Here is an 18,133-nt window from a genome sequence, read left to right as displayed (position 1 = left end):
ATATAAATTATTGACAAAGTGGGATACGTCTATAAATGATTTTTATGTGCAAAAAAGTTATTTGTTTTAATAAGGAGCCATAAACTGAATTAAACAAGTACATAAGAACATGCAATGCAGGAGAATAATTGCGAAAAGTTGATTCTTAATAAAAACAAAACAGGCTTCGCCTTAGGCCATAGACGCTTTAACTTTAGTAATATGTTGTAGTAAATGGCATGTATACTCAAATATTTTTGATTTCTCTGAACAAATATGCAAATAATAATAAATCAATAAAACCATGAACATTGTGTTTGTGTTACAAAAATAGGTATATTACTGAACGCAACAATAAACGTCAAATCAGTGTCTACACTAAATGTCATTTCAATGTCATGTCATTAATCGGCAATTTGACGTTTTTTTGATTACATCTTTCAAAAGTTCGTTGTCGATTCCTTCTTGTTGAACCAATTAATATTTTCAATTTGTTGTGTCGTCACATAACAATTATGTGGTTTAATGGGATCGCTGCAACGAGTGGGTATTGATAACGTGGACAATTAAGTTGTAGTCGTCGTACTATTACACACGTACTCATATCGTCTAGTTCATACATAAGTGTTTCTATTTTTAATTTCTTATTGGTAAGTTTGTCGTGCTAAAGTATTCGTATTAATTTTATTAAGCTATATTGTATAATTAAAAATTTATTGTATCTTTGATATGCAATAAACTACAGTCGTTAATATTTTGGTTTTAGTATTTAATTATATATTTTTATTTATCACTGTTTCTGGTGTGTTTATTTAATTTCATATACTAATTATAGTGCTTCAACGAGTAGAGCAAATTAATTTTCAGTAAAGTCTCGGCTCAACCTCAAATTATCACATTTGAGCTGTAGTAACATACATTTACTAAAATAATAGAATGATTTAATTAAATAGATAAGTAAATGAAAGTTAATCATAATATTTTATACCTTAAAAAGTCACTAAAAACCCTAAAGGCTTTACAATTGTCATTATTTATTACAGAATCATGGAATTACAGTGTAAAGTACAAAATTATGAGTGGGGGAAGTTAGGACTGGACAGTACAGTGGCAAGATTGCTGTCTACGGCCCACCCAGACATTGTTATTGATCAATCAAAGCCTTATGCAGAACTGTGGATGGGCACTCATCCTAACGGACCATCAGTCATCATTGGTAGAGATGTCCTACTCTCTGATTATATCAAAGACAATGTAGATGCTATTGGAGCTGATGTGAGAAAAAAGTTTGGTGTGTCCGTACCTTTTTTGTTCAAAATACTGTCCATAAGAAAAGCCTTGTCTGTACAGGCTCATCCTAAAAAGGTAATTTTATAATTTCTAGATTAATATTTTATCTTGCTTTAAACGGAAGTAATAAATGAGTGTGTAGATAAGTAAAGATGTGGGCACATTGTTGTACACCATAAAACATTTGTATAAACAATGATAAAGCAACATTTTAAAAATATGTTTTTATCAACTCATGCTTTGGCCTTCATTTTAAACCTCTTAAAAAATATTATTCTGCAAACACAATTTCACTTTATTAGCAATTAACAAAACAAAACATTCTGGACACAAAGAGTTAAAAAGGCCTAGTAGAAAAACAATTTATATTTCTATAAAAAAATATACATATGTTGTAGGACCATGCTGAAGAACTTCACAAGAACTTCCCGGATATGTACAAGGATCCGAACCATAAGCCGGAACTTGCCATAGCACTGACACCGTTTGAGGCTCTCTGTGGCTTCAGGCCACTGAATGAAATCCAGTACTTCCTTAAAAGTAGGTATTTTATTGCATTATTCATTCATCATGTTGAATAACTTAAGACAGACATTTTGTAATTTAAAATCTTTTGTAAAAACCCTAATATGTGGTTTACTAGCAATGCTAAGTTTCCGTCTAAAGAAATAGCCAGTCCTTTAGTCATGCAAAGAGTTATTTTGTTTTTCCTCATAACATTTCTATGAACAGGCTTAAGGAAAAAGTTATTAATTCATATGTGTTGTTTTGCATAACAAAGGCAAAAACCACAGCATTTATTTTGTGGTTTAAAAACCCCAAAAAGCAGTGAATTGAGAAGACCGTCTGTTTATGGTCATAAAGACATAAGAGAATGTTTTATTCTTTCTTATGTTAAAGAGAAAGCAAAAAATTTTATTGATTCTTGCTCTTTCTCAAGTTACATCTATTATAAGTTTATAACTGACTAGCTTTTATCAGCAGCTTCACCAGCGCTTCCATGGAATAAAATGTATCCTATCACTCAAGTCAGCTCATGCGCTGTCTGCATAGGAAATTTCATCAAAATCCATTCAGTACTTTCAGCATGATGGAAGGACAAACACACTATAATATTAGTGTAATAGTGTGAAACTGTGAATTGTGATGTGTCATATGATGGTAATAAAGAAATAATATATTAACTTTTCAGAGTTACCAGAGCTTGCCAGTATGTTATCAAAGGAAAGTGTAGACAATCTACTGGGGCATCAGGAACAAGGAGACAGTCAGACATTTCTGAAACCAGTGTTCCATTCTCTGATGACCAGTGACAAAACTGTGGTAGCTAGCACCTTGAACAATTTGCTGGACAGATTGAGCAAGGAAGGTAAGCATGGGTAACAGTTTATCATGTATATTATAGATCTAATTTAATTAATTAGTTAATATGACTTCCTTGTCCTATTTCGAGGGTGATGCTCAACTAGTTTCAATCTTGATAGGGGCTCATAATCACGATCCAAATACTAATATAAATATTTTAAGTGACTGTCCATCATACTAAGAGTCGATTATTGGTTACTTAACCCAGTCCTTAATAATTATTTTCGACACAAAATTGTTACTAAGGAATAATTTAAGTAATCATTAAATGTCTCTCAGTGCGGCAGTACCTATGTGAGTTATGTAGCACATTTATTGTTGTTTACTGTTACTCTTATCATTTTCTTGTATCCTGGTTGTATTTATAAATAAGCATTTCATATAAACATGGTACCCAGAACCGGAATGACTTTGTAGATAAGTACAAAAGTTAATTGCCAAATATCCTGTTTAATGATTACAATCAAAGATGGTTATTATTAATTACAACTGGCTGATAACAATCAGCAAAAGCATATTGCGAAAACCGTAATTTGATTTACAATAAATACGTTTGATGAAATGAAATGAACTAAAAATAAAATAATATACCAAACGAAACTCTTTTCAAATCGCACAGATGAAAGAACACAGACGAATCTTCTCTACTCGTTGGTGAAACGACTACACACAGACTTCCCTGGTGACGTGGGTTGTTTCTCACCGTACTTCATGAACTACATGGTGCTGAGACCTGGACAAGCTATCTTCCTCAAGCCTAACTTACCACACGCCTATTTGAGTGGAGGTATGTTTGTTATAATCTTAAATACTAACTAGGTATTACTCGAGTTATAAGGCAAAAAGTAACCTATATCACTCATTCTTCAGTCTCCGAACTATAGCAATATGAAAGAAAAACAAACATTTCTATAAATAAAGTATTTGTAATTGCGTATTCTTAAATATCACATTATCAGGGTTCGAACAAAGTTTACCATTTCCACTAATGAGTAAATATTGTAATGTTTAATTTTAAATCAATTAATATAGTAAACAGAATTATTTGTAAAGTTGTATTATTGTAATATTATAATAAAACACCATGCATACAGCATGGTGTTTTATTACCATGGTATATTATATTTCATGGTATTTAATTTAACAATATGAGTGGTATTTTATTTATTGTAGATTAAAGATATTATAGTAAAATTATAGAGCTTGTTCCTGATCTAAATAACAATATTATCTAGTTCTAGTTCAAACTAAAAATAGACACGACTATTATTCTCATTCTCCTTTATCTTCTACGCCGGCCCGTATTTATTCACCATGTTTACATGAAAACTTAAATATCATTAAACTCAACAAATACGATTTACTCTAATCTGTATTTAAAGTACGTAATATGAACGTGCAGTTTGTTTAAATACTAAAATACCAGTTTATCCTTAGATTAATGAGATATGACTAAGACCAGATTGTTTGCAATTGTTTCCCTTATCTAAATGTTTAGATTAGTTCTGCGCACGTTCCATGTATTAATAATATACAAATCATTGTTTTTACACTCTTTGCTCTCAAGATGACTTGCAATTAATGTTTTCATACTGTTATGTTATTGATTACAATTTGAAAAACCCAAGAAATAAGGAAAGATATTATTGTGTAACTACACCGGAGTGTGGAATTATGCCCTGTATACATATAGCATTAGGATTCAAAGTCAAAGTCAAAATCAAAATTGTTTATTTCAAGTAGATTGGTAAGGCTCTTTTGAATGTCAAAACAAATATGACATGTTTAAAAAAATTGTGTCTATCGGTCATTCTCCTAGTGAAGCTATTTGCATAGATTCCCCCAATTACATAGAACTCATAACATAACTGGTGAAAAGGGAATATTACATAACATTACGCATTTGCCTAAGCCTTTAAAAATAAAAATAAGCGTTAGTATTATAACTTGAAACGGGATATTTCCCATGTTTTTCTATCTCTATGAGTTTCTATGAGAGAAAAAAGAAGCGTGTCCCGATAAATGATTGTTTTTTCTTCCAGATTGCATCGAGTGTATGGCATGTTCAGACAACGTGGTGCGTGCAGGGTTGACTCCCAAACACATCGACGTGCCAACCCTGGTCGACATGTTGGACTACAGCAGCTACGCACAGGAACAGTTACTGTTCAACCCTCAGCTTGAAGATGGGAACTCCTGTATATGGAGACCGCCTGTACCTGATTTTGCTGTCGTCAAAATAAGGGTATAGATTTTTATATTAAGATTATATAGTAAGAAATTGGACTTTATGTCACGGAGCATAAGGTATAATTTGTTTGAAATTCCTTACCCCTCAAGAAGCAGGTAGAAGCCATGGGAGGCGCCGATTGCTTACCACATTAGGCATTAGAGCATATGGATCACCATGCTCCATATATTATGCTCTATCCATATTCTCAATCATCAATTGCCATATGCTCACTTGCCACCCTATCCTATAAAGAATAGAATAAAATAATACTTTAAGAACCTTAAATGTCTGCCACAACAATAAGCAAAAATACTCATAATAAAATAATAAACCATTTCAGGTGGAAAGCGGTGACAGCTACAACACTCAGAACCGGTCTAGCCCAAGCTTGATCATCGTGATATCAGGTGAGGGTGAGGTTTGCGACACTGAGCCCATACCAGCCAAGCCTGGAGTGGTCATCTTTCTGAAGGCCAGTCGCCAACTAACCCTCACTCCAGCAGAAGACAGTCATCTTGAAGTCTACCAGGCAATCTGCAATGTATGATAGTTTTTAAGTCTAGTGTGAATATGTTTGTAATCTTACTCATACATATTGCTTTGAAATTTGAAGACTGCGCAAGCTGTAAGCAATAAAAAAGAAAAACCTTTTTTAATAACGAAAAATATTTTTACTTAGATGCATCAAAATAAATTATTTTAAACTTGAGGATTATTTATGATGAGAAGATACATTACATATAAGGAGTTTTAAAAGTATATGCCACAGCGAACCACTCTATGCAGAATAGAGTCAATGTTTATTTAACTTCTTTATGTTCTCAATTTGAATTAATTTGTCCAGGGTAGGAAATTTCTTCACTATTGTAAAAAACCAATGGTAGATAATTTTAGAACACTTGTATATTTGGATGGGATGTCAGAAGTTGCCACATCACAAGCTTTATCAAGTTTATTGTTGTTTTCCTAGAGATTGTTTTTTTAATTGTGTAAGTAAAGACTAAACATAATGATTAAGTAATAATTTTCATCACAAACAATAAGATTTCTATGACATAATATTTTAACAACATTGACATATCGAATAATATTTTTTTATATGTTAGATACATAGGCATGACATGTTACGAATTAATTTTACATTTTACAGTAATTTTATTATAATCATTTGTTTTTTTAAATTAAGGCATTATCAGATTGATTTCTATTAAAAAGTATTATTATTGGATAATTATAAGTTGTGTTTTTAAAATGTATTTTATGAAAACATCCATTATATAATTAGCGGATTGTTATTTTATTTCTCTATTTATGTTCCTATATAATTTGTTTTTTATCAATAAATTGTTGTTTGATAATAAATATTTTTATTACTTTGTACAAATGTTCACTACTTATCCTACACGCAAGTACCTACAACACCGGAGCTGCAGACGTACATGCGGGTTACCGGGGCTCCGGCTCGAAGAGCAGGAGTAGGTGCGGGTAGTTTAAAGTTACTAAGAGTTTTACACTCCCTAGATGATTTTCCTCCTTATCTGCCTATCCTTTCGATCGAGCAATTTAATGCAAACAGAGACTTCAGTAATAGCACAAAGCAAGAATAATAATTATAGTTATTATCTTACTAATATTATAAAAGCATAAGTTTATATGTTTGTTTGGTAAGTTATTCCTTCACGTCAAAACGGCTGAAGGGATCAGGATAAAATTTAGAACAAGGGTAGACTATGGTCTAGAATAATACATAGGTTCCTTTTTATACCATGAGAACATGGGCGAAGGTAAGCTGGTAGAAACTAGTACACATGTGGTAATAGGCTCACTCCTCCCCTTATATGAGACTCATAACTAGTGAAGAATGTGTGGACATTCTGTGCTTCTCTGTCTAACTCATCCAGAATCGAAAGGCGTGACTATTACTTATGTTATTTCGAGCTCAGAAAATTATTACCACTGACAATAACAATAGACAATTTTCGTCATTTGATTTGAGTGTATTTGAAACTGAATGAAACTGCTCGCGGTTGGTAATGCGAAGAAATAATGAACTCATTTCACGGTGGTCTACCTCTATTGTCGGTGGTCAGTCGTTGGCCAACGTGAAGCGCGATGATGCTAGATTGATAAATCGTTGCAAATTGTTTTAGGTAATACTTAATATCTACTTCATTTTCATTTTACTTATTTTGTAGACTCAATGTGTAAGTGTTAAATGAGGTGATGAGAGACCGAGAGAAAGCTAATTGGCTACATAAAAAGACCTGAGTGCAGAGTACTGCACATCAGTTAGACAGTTAGTCACCCAGCCACTGTGCGAACCATGCAGTCAATAATCAAAGAAATTGGACATAACAATCTTAACTTAAACTTTATCTTTCTAGTTTTATGGATCATAATTGTAATGATAATAGAATATTTCCAGGATTTCCATTCCAGAATAGATATAACTAAATAGATTTATCGATAGTTCAACGTCATTCACAAAGTTACATAAACTTTGTACCTATACCTACATACATAAATAGTATAGGTATAGTTAACTACATAAGCTAGTGCATTGAAACATTTAATCTAGATCTAACTGCTTGTCTGGAATGTTTCCGACGGATACAACCGTCACAAACACGTGGTGTTTAAATATTTCTTGCGTTGACGTTGCTGACTTTTTATTTCAAGTCAGTGCTTAGTCCCTACTAGTGAGTACTTATAGTGCATTTAGTTATCAAGAGCGCTCTCTGATAAACCTCAACTTATTTTTGCTGCAAGTTCCAATCTGAGTTGAAATTCCAATCTGAGTCTGAGTGGGATGCCATCAGTGGTAAACAATACAAAACCACTACCTGTGAATTGCTAATTCAAATTGAGCAGGCGTTCGTTTTAAAGTAAGCGTCTATTGAATAGTTTTTCGCAAACTGCCACAGTCGTATAAAGGTGTCACACAACATAGGTACAATAGTACCTATGTGTACCTTACTTAAATTGGCTCCCCTTTACCTACGTACCTAGTATCTATCTATAGATGTATCCGAAGCTTAAAGGATCTTGCAACAACTTTGATATCTCTACATTTATGGTAAAAGAATGCGATTAACAGATAGCGAACGTATATGGCATAGTTGGTAAATTGATAATAAAGTATTTGATAGATGTTTTAATTCAGCGCTGGGTACACACAGCTACACACATAGGTACCTACATAGTACATAGGTACACATATGTCTTTGGTATTAGAAAGGAGAATGGACTATGGACGAAATGTGCAGTCTATATACTAGCTACATAACATACATAGGTGTTTGTGTGTGCCTATGTCTAGGCAGGTGCTTAAGCTTGCAACATTTGAAACGCTTGTTTAGTGTAAGTACTTGTCTAGTACCTGTACCTATACCTGATTGTGTCGCCACGTTAGTATAAGAAGAAAAAATATGATTTTAGAGATTTTTGTTTTGAATTTTTCGTATAGGTACAAGCTGCTTACTGCTTATTAAGCACTAAGTATCGTTCTCCTTGCCTTTTTCCAATTAATTTTAGTATCAGTACTGAATCTTGACAACATTTGGCAGCTCTATACAACCAATTAAAGGCCGGTAATACCGTATTCTTGATATCTACACACACTATTTTATAAAATAACAATATTTGTGTAATTGTGTGTAAATTGGCAAGCATTTAACTTATCTACTCGTGTTCAGATCTGCAATAAATCACAGCCTGACCTCTGCTTTATGCTACTCATGTCCAAATCAGGATTCTGTGAACTTAAAAGAAATAATTCAATAAGCGATACAAGTCATACTTGCACCTTACTGTCTTGTTACCAATGTATTATTATAACAAGTGTGTAGAAGTGTGTATAATAAGTATTTATTTGTTGTAGTACTTAATTAAACAAACAGCAATAGCGATATTAAACCGAACTGATATTTCAACATTTGGTCGCACACAACATTTAATAATTAGGAACATATAATAGTACTTTTAGGATTAAGAACATATAAATTCTAAGTACCCTTAGAACGAGTTTTCGGCTTTATGTTTAATTAAAGTATTCGAGCCAAGAGCCGTTCGGAGCGCTCTGATTGACCGGCTCGAATAATTCAACCACTTTAAACGTAAAACAAACTAGTACTAAGGGCGCTGATAAATCTACCTTTGTTCGTATAGGTATCTATGTCAATATGGTTAGGTTGTTTGATGACGGAGCGACGCCTTCAAAAGGTGCCTAGGTTTTATTGGGGAGAAAGACTGTTAGGGAGTGTGGGATTTTTACCTCACTAAAACCACCCCGGTGGCCATCCTCAGCACCTGTAAGAGTGTCCGGGACCTCTAACAGACCAGCCCCGATGATTAGCTGCCTACAGTAGATGAGAATTTTGGTTTCGTATTTCATCTACACTTGGTTAAGTTCAATTAAGTTTTGGTTAACTTAACAAATGATTGAGTAAACTTAATTATCAATTTTATTCATCTTTTTCTTTTCGCAGAAAATTCGCATTGGGTTTGAACAAGTAGGCCGTTTCCTTGGCAAACCATAATTAATGGGACAGTTTCACAAGATCTTTCTTCATTTTAATTCGCATAGATTGTCTTGCCCGTAACGTAATCGTACTTAGATTGAACTTATCTTGATTGTAATTTGTAACATCATGTTGAACTTTAAGATAAGGGTATAAAACTCTTTGTTTAAATGTAAATTAGAGGATTTTCCATATGCAATCCATGGCTTGTACCTTTTTTCCAGTGGTTATGATCTTTATGTCGAAATGTGTGAACTTGTCGTTGAAAAATAATCTTAAGAAGAATATCTAAATCTATCCTAAGTGCTAATGTGAATCATATTTTTTGATCCACAAATTGTTGGATGGACTTACGTGATCCGTCTAAAAAACCTTGTGTGGGGCAACGTTTAATGTCTGTCATATTTTGTTGTTGGACGGACTTACACGATCTATTGATCTATCTAATAAGTGTCTGATTGTCATTTAATCATGCAACTTTTGTAGTTATATACCACAGTTTTGATTGACACATTAAAACTGATTGCCAGTTAAAAATGCACTCGCCATTGAAGAAAATAAATGTCACAACAAGTTAAGCCTCAGGTAAAGTAAATGTTTACTTGTTATGATGAAGCAATCAATGTATTTGAACTTGCGTCACAAACGCACCTGTGTCTGTGGAATCAATGAGAATGGTCTGGTTGACCCCCGCTGTATACAGCTCGTAGGAGTTCTGGCCAAGGTTTCAAAAAGTTTTCAAATATCCGCCGCCCGAGAGAGAGGTCTAATTTCTATAGCATTCTGGATTTCAAAACTGCGATATATAAGATACAGGATGCATTTAATCTTAATCTACTGTCTAATGCTCTAGTGACCTCGAATAAAAATGTGTTTAAGTGGTATAATGTCCTTCTTCGGCATTGGAATTTTTGTGCTGATTTTGATCATATCAACTGGTGTAGGGTACCTAACTGACCTTTCTGGCTGTCATTACCGAAAATGGCACTAGTTTTATCAGAATGAAAGAAGAACTTTGAAGCTTTTCTTCGAATCGTGATCATCAATCATCATTATTACAATTTGAAGGAGTCCTTGACCTTATTATTGAAACTTCTTGGAAGAATGATTTTTTTATATAGCGATTACAATAAGCAAATATCTAAGTACATGTAGATCGACTGTAGAAACGCCTCCGCCAATTCTTCAAGGACACAGAGGCGATCAAACATTTATTATTTGAAGAAGCCTGAGGGCAAACAAAATAACTAACAAGTGCAGCAACTATAATTAAACTTATTATGCTAACTGGAAACATCATACCTCTTTTATAACCGATCCTATCTTATAGTTAGCTACATACTTCTACAAATACTATTTGTAAATCAATCGTGATAAGATTTATAGACATTGCCAAATTAGGTTTTATTCATTACGATCCATTGTATTGGCTTCTATTGGTTTATTCTGTTTATCATTATTTGCAGTTCAACGGGGTCAGATTGTGTGTAGCGATGCCATTGATCAAGTTTTATAAAGTTCAGTTGCGTATTTCTTTTTCTAAATATAAACATCCTTTCCTCAAGCCTAAAACAAGTCTAAAGTAGCCTAGTAAGCAAATTAGAACGGTGAGCAAGGATAGCTCGTCGCCCATCAGAACCAGAACCGTGCGTACGTCACGTCGTGTGCCGTGCGTGCCTCAAAAAGCCATCGGAACACCATAGATGGCCCAATAGGGCTGATACCCGATACGGAGCCGCGGAAGACCTGAGGGGTTGGCAGAGCTTCGGCTAGAAAAACTCGGAACGGGGTGGTTTTTAGTCAGTAAGAGTCTGACACTCCCTCTGCACCTAAGGCGGGAGAGGACAATGGATGATTCCCCTCCCCCTCATAAAAAAGTAAGTAGTAAGTAAATCCAAAAATCACATTTAGGCAATTTTCGATCTTTCAAAATATGATCAAGTCTTTCTCTAAGATCAGCATAAAGAAATAGGAAATCAAAGCAAATCTTAAGGAACTTTAAGCTTAAAGCTGCAAATATTAAAGAAGTTTGAAAACTAATCAGAATTACAAAATGTAAAAGTTCCAAACTGCCAATGTTAACCACCTTACACTGGTTAACTCAAGTCAACTACTGGAACGTTAAGTTAAGCGTGGCATGCGCAGTTATTTAGCGTTGACACTACAGAAGAATCCGTTTATTATGACTCCGCCTATATTGACCAACCGGTTATTATAACGTAATTGCATGACGAAGTTTGGTTTTCATATAAAATTCTTTATAAAAAAGTCGGATATAATGACTTCCCTTACAGTGACATGCCGCTTTATATGACCCATTTTTAATAAATTATGTCCGGTTATAATGACCGGCACGATTCTTTACCTTCAATAATGTTCGTTAATTCCCGACGACGTTCGGCACGTGCCTAGTTTTTGTTTTGAATCTCAGTGAGTCCACATTGTCCACAGCAATATTGAAAATGATAATTTGACTATAGCTATGTCTTCTATACACAATAGTGTGAGAGTCTGTTTTTACAATAAAATGAAGAAACAAAAGCAGACAAAAATTACAGATTACTTACAATAAAAAATACACTTGTATGTGTTATTATAATAATCTGCTGATTACGTGCAATTTTGATTTTGATTTAATATGGTCTTACACATATGCAAATATACTATGTTTCTGTATTAAAATACTTAATACATACATATTTACATAAAAAAGATTTTCATTTATACATAACGCTTTGTATGACGTCCGCTTATTATGACGTGTTTGTCAATTCCTTTCGATGTCATTATAAACGGACTCTACTGTATTTATGTGAAGCACATACGAGAGAGGTGGGCGAGGCGCGCGCCTGCGCTTACGCACGGGATACCCACAAGATATCTTAGAAGGTTCATATATTTTCTGTGCACTAAAAACGTAAGTTTTCAAAGGTTTCCAATTCCTGTGTAAGGTCTTAAGTTGAGGTATACAATAAGAACAGTAACATAATGAATAATGACAAGAGAAGAATGTGTGTTACGAGTAGGTACACCTTAGTGGTTACATCCTCTTTTTTATGGATCACGCCGGTAAACGAGAAGACGTATCACCTGATGGTAAGCAATCGCCGCCGCCCATGGACACTTGAAACACCAGAGGCGTTACAAGTGCGTTGCCGGCCGTTTTGGGGGTTAGGAATTTAAGGGTTGTTGGGGTATCGGGAATTGGGAAGATTGGGTGGATTGTCCCTCCGATAACCTTACTCATACAATGCAAGCGTTGTTTCACGTCGGTTTTCTGTGAGGCCGTGGTATCATTCCAGTCGAGCCGGCCTATTCGTGTCGAAGCATGGCTCTCCCACACTTAATTCTTTAGTTCTTCTTGGTTCCTAGTCTCCATAGTTGCTCTTTATTGCCTGTAACTATTATACTTCTCCTTCTTAATTCTATAGTTACAATTATCTTGGACTGCACCTTCTGTCTCCACTACTCGTATATCGTGCACGCACGCATCCGGCCAGCCTCACTCACATGTCGCAAGACTTAATGGAGTTTAATACTTGTACGTATAATTATCTAATTGATTATCTGTTTTCAAACCGCAGGCAATCAGTGTCTCTAACTTTGATAATCGCAATCAGTTAATGAACGTGTTTAACTAAATACAAAACATGTTGTTCTTGTGCAATTTTGTATTTAAAGTATCTATTTGAGCACTTGTCTCCGGAGAAGAAAAGATAATTAAGTTTTGTAATGGTATAATGTTGACTTATACGTATAAGCTGCTTTATTATAGCTAGTACGATGGGAGCGATTGAATATAAGATCTGCGTTCGAGCCCATGCACCGTTTTCAAAATGCAGTTTTATTTTGGGAAATTTGGGAAATCACCCCTTTGCATTAGACTTTTTCAGGACTCTATTTTGAAAAATATTTTCATTTGAATTTGTTTATGCTTCGGTTCAAGCTTCCTTGTGCGAACTGCTAAGGAGTAAAATTTTTTGCCGGTGTCTGTGTTTCCTGATGTGTATAACCTGGGTGTCGAGTGTCAAGGCCCAAGTGAATAGGTTACTAATGGGCAGACGTGCTCCGTAGGCCGCATCATCATTTACCACCAGACGAAATAGCGGCCAAACGTCGACCCATCAGAGAAAACTCCAAAAAAAAAAAACTTTATCACATCAAAAAACTGCCAAAAATAAAAGTTTAACAGGTTTTGCTTAGTTACAGTTCTTAGTTCATATCAAAAGAGGTACTTGTCACAATTCTGAACCTGTGCGACTATAAGCAAGGTGTTGGCATGGCACGAAGGTGGGGCATCAATCAATATTATAGTGTCCACGTCCAAGCCTGGGGCACTGTACCATTCCACGACATTACTGATGTTATCATTCATTATGATCGCTGCATTTGCGACACACATGCGTGTCGGCGACTCTTATCCGAAATCAGTATATTGCAAAGTATTCGCAAACAATATTGTAATGGGTCGGTCTCATTTGAATTTAGTTTATCTGATCTATTAGTTCTATTGGTTGTCGTTTCTTGGAAATGGTTCGAGTGAGTATTTTAGTAGGTATGGGTATAGTATAGTCGGCTTAGTTCGCAGTTTTGTTGTGGAAAGAAGCCTAGCAGTATAGAAATTAGTTATGTAGAGGAAGTCTTTAGGTATACAGCTCTCATTTAACCCTGTTTATTCAGTTCTGGATTTAGGTAAGTACCTATTTATAGTTAAGAATTCTTTTTCACAAATATTGTTTTTTATTTCAAGGGAACCGTCTTGGATTTTCTCTTTAGCGCCTCCATTTTTAAGCCAGGTAATATGTGCTGAAAATCGCATCACGTCTTCATGTTTAAAAAATACTTTACTGAACACCGATATCGATCATCGGTTCAGCCAATCGCGAGATAATCGCGTACAAACATACATACATACAGGTCAAACTGAGAACCTCCTATTTTGGAAGTCGGTAAATAAAGACCGGATCACTAGATTTTTGCCATCAAGTGATATCAAACTGCAGTTAAGTTGAATGGTGTGTGATTAATAGTGACTTCACGTACACAATGTATAGTTAGTAATACGAGTATCTATTGCATAGATTTGAATGTCGTGACGAATGTACAATGTGTTTGGTAAGTACCTGTTAAGATCTGATGGCTTCCTCGTTGTTAGAGTTCGGAAAAGTTATTAGTTTGAGTTCCTGTTTGAAGTACGTCATAGGCTGAGGTTATAACTATTTAGATGTATGAAATTACGAAATTTTAATCGTCATCATCAGTCAGAACAAAGGCTTCTGTAGGTTACCATGTTGTATGATACTGGTAGCCCAAGATATTGATCCGGAGCTGCGGACTACCTAGGGTTTACCGGGGCTCCGGCTCGAAAAGCAGGACTAGGAATGGGGTGGTTTTAGTCAGTAAGCCTACGGCGAGAAAAGTCATTGGATGATATTCCCCCCTCAAAAATAAAAGCCCAAGATATTACCGCAGTACCTATGGCTGTTCCACTAGATATATGCAGTTCGATGACAATATCAGTATCATATGATTAAGGTACTTATATTTTGGGTAATAAGATGTAATTTTCAGTGTGTGACAAATTGCCAGGATATTAGGACAGTTTTGTTTTAACATCCATTAGCTTATAAGGTAAAAAATTGCTTAAAGCGTCAGTAAGTCTAACAGTGTGGTAGTATATTATTTATTCAAAAGGCGTGGGTGTGATATGTACTTCAGCCTTTGGCATGTTCGAATGTAAAGTTATGTGTCTTCTAACCAATAAATAAAATGTAACTTGATTACCCGAATAACGATTCCACCTACATAATGTCTTACAAATCTATAATGTACTGCCCACGTAGGTGTCGACTTGTTTGATAGGGACGAGACCCAACAAATATTTGATAGGTCGTCGCCACAGCGTGCTGATAAAACGCCGAGGTTCTGATAGAGGTTATAACCATGTTTTTACTTCCATACTTACTACTTATTTAAAAAATTATGACAAGGACATGGACCAAGAGTCCGTGGAGAACTAATATAAATAGAATTAAAAAGAAAACACACGTTTTACTTATCGCAAGTTCATCATTTCCTTTGGAATTTAGAGACAAGCTAAAATTACAAATTTTCCGTAATTTAAGTCACATAACTGATGTGACTAGGTAGTAATTAGTAATTTGGAGGCTGAAGCTTGAAAAAAATACCAGAAAGAACTTGAACATAATTACTACAATCAGGATAGCCAACATAGCGTTATAGAAGTATAGTTAGTTTCTGTACTACATATCAACGTCAGTAATAGTAAAACTCAAACTCCTCAAATTCTTTATTTGCTTTCTTTATTATATTTATTTAAACCTAAACGTATAAACCACATGACGGAGATTACTATCTGATAATTACTAACTTCAAGGATTTAGAACAATTAATTACTTATATCAAAGCTGTCTCTCTACCAGTCCGGTTGCCAGTGATTGATCCTAGTGTCCATATAATACTGTCATACTGTCACCAATTGTGATCCATGGCGCAATATAAAAGATATATATAATTAAAGCCTTTACTGATACGTATGTCATGGCATTAGGTATTGTTTATTATAAGTCGGCACAATCTAAAAGTTAGTTCTACGTTTGTCTGTCTATGTCTGAGTACCGATAGAATGTAAACGTCCTGGAGAAATTGTGAAATAGGGGATTACCTCCTTGAACGTCATCGTAAACAATAAAAAAATCTAATTCATCATAATATTAATTCATTTCTTAGTTACTCATGCACTTGCATATAGGATAGTAAATAATAAACATCAAATTTAATACTAAGGAGAAGTCATTGAATGATTTTCAACCCAACAGAGACTACAAGAGGTAGCAGCTAACATTTCAACTTCTTCCTTATTCCAACTGACCTAAACTATACTAAAAAAACTAAATATCAGTGATAAATATAGAACATATATAATTACTTCATAGTACATACATAGATATAATTTGCACCGGTACCTAGTTCTCAAGTTATGTTTCCGTTTCGTTATATATTTTGGTTGCACAAATATTTAAAATACATGTTACACTTGATATTCTCACGAACATAAATCTATCATTTATTTCATTCATAAATCAATATCTTACTCTAGTCATTTCCTAACAGTATGCAAATATGCAATCATTATGGTCAAGTATACTAATCGCCGTACTCAGTCTTTTAATTAATTTTGACTGCACGGTTGGTGCGGTGGCTGGGCAACTTTACTGGCTGCCGCGCAACGGGTAGCGGGTTCGATTCCCGCACGGAGCAACTCTTTGTGTGATCCACAAATTATTGTTTCGGGTCTGGGTGTAATGTGTATGTGAACTTGTATGTTTGTAAACGCACCCACGACACAGGAGAAAATCCTAGAGTGGGGCAACGTTTTTAAAAAAATAAAATAATGGTTACTTAACTTAATACCTAGCTATTGTTTTCAAAACAGAATTGTTACTAAGAAATGGTTTAACTAATCATTAAATAGTGAATCTGTGTACGACAGTAAGTTATTTTTAATTTAAACAACATAACAGTGTAGTACACCTATTTCCATGTACTAAAAATACATTTACTTAGGTACTAGTCTAAGGGCCTGTTTCACAATGTTAAGTTAGCCACTATGTACCAGATAGATTTGAGTAAAGAACGTAATTTGTATGAATTATCTATCACATAAGTTTATCGGTCACTTATATGAAGGTGGTGAATCAAGCGCCAAACCTCCACAGGTGGACCTCTTGTCTATTAAACCTCTCCTACGCTCAATACTACGAACCTACCAAACATAAGTCACCATCCACTAATATGCGCGGCTTAAAATATTTCAGGTCACAAGTAAGGAGGCTATATATAGCTACTAGCGTTGCCCAACGCCCGTCTAGACCACTTTAGTTATTGTCGCATAACCAGCAGCCTCTCTCCAACAAACATTATTTTTGATTTATGAAGATGCACTTTGAAGATTGGGAGAATGCTCTTGCTTTGAAATGAGAATTTATTACTAGATGTAGAGATTTTATAATGTAGGTTATTTAGGAACATTTATTTAAAACTGTTTATCTATGTAAGACATGCTAAAATTAATCAACAGTTTATGTGAGCGTCTTCGTATACATATACATATATAAGTAGCTACATACTATATGCATTGTGGGATAAAAAACTTATAAAGTAATTTAGTTTGTTCATGTAATTTACTTATGTGTGAGACTTATGAAATAGAGATATATTAGTTTTATGGTATAAGCCGGTAAACGAGCTGTCGGATTACCTGATGGTAAGCAATCGCCTGATGGCAAGCGTGGCTCTCCCAAACTTAATTGTTACTATTACTCCAACTACCAATAGCTATTTCTACGATCGATAACCCCTTAAACCGAATAAGAGATAAAACAGCTTGTAAATTACACAAAAATAACTCTGTAAAAGTGTTAAACTCATTTTAATTTAACAACATTCTTATATCAATGACTTAAACTGTCTACTCGCTAGTGTTATAATGGTATTTATCAAACGAACGAATCAACTTCGTGCGCGGCCCTGACAGAACCATAATTTTGACAGATGCGATTATGAACAACTCATGCGCTGATCGTATCAAGATGGCCGAACCTAAAGGGAATATTGTGAGTTATTTAAATATGTGATATGAATATCTGTCACGCCCAAGCGTGAACTTGGCACGATTGTTATGAAGAAAGAAATTAATGGAATAAATTAACGAATGTAGGTAATT

The 18,133-nt window shown here is 34.6% G+C and overlaps 1 protein-coding gene across 1 annotated transcript; it reads left to right on the top strand.

The window, feature by feature from the left end:
* The first annotated feature begins 386 nt into the window (after positions 1 to 386).
* LOC118269897 (mannose-6-phosphate isomerase) lies at positions 387 to 6,229 on the top strand. Its single transcript, XM_035585262.2, has 7 exons — positions 387 to 629; positions 1,023 to 1,344; positions 1,668 to 1,809; positions 2,462 to 2,638; positions 3,254 to 3,421; positions 4,677 to 4,879; positions 5,208 to 6,229. The coding sequence occupies exons 2-7, from the start codon at positions 1,027 to 1,029 to the stop codon at positions 5,412 to 5,414; spliced, it is 1,215 nt and encodes a 404-aa protein (XP_035441155.2). The 5' UTR covers positions 387 to 629; positions 1,023 to 1,026; the 3' UTR covers positions 5,415 to 6,229.
* Positions 6,230 to 18,133: the final 11,904 nt, after the last annotated feature.

The sequence above is a fragment of the Spodoptera frugiperda genome, chromosome 30 (assembly GCF_023101765.2).
Source record: "Spodoptera frugiperda isolate SF20-4 chromosome 30, AGI-APGP_CSIRO_Sfru_2.0, whole genome shotgun sequence".
In the NCBI taxonomy this organism is placed as follows: domain Eukaryota; kingdom Metazoa; phylum Arthropoda; class Insecta; order Lepidoptera; family Noctuidae; genus Spodoptera; species Spodoptera frugiperda.
The sequence above is the reverse complement of the archived record's forward strand: the minus strand, read 5'-3'. Positions and strand labels throughout refer to the sequence as shown.

What these genes read in the sequence shown, in the direction of transcription:
- LOC118269897 (XM_035585262.2), top strand. Translation starts at nt 1,027, where the DNA reads ATGGAATTACAGTGTAAAGTACAAAATTATGAGTGGGGGAAGTTAGGA. An exon ending in GGACAGATTGAGCAAGGAAG is followed by an intron (nt 2,639 to 3,253) that starts GTAAGCATGGGT and finishes CAAATCGCACAG; the next exon opens with ATGAAAGAACACAGACGAAT. An exon ending in ACACGCCTATTTGAGTGGAG is followed by an intron (nt 3,422 to 4,676) that starts GTATGTTTGTTA and finishes TTTTTCTTCCAG; the next exon opens with ATTGCATCGAGTGTATGGCA.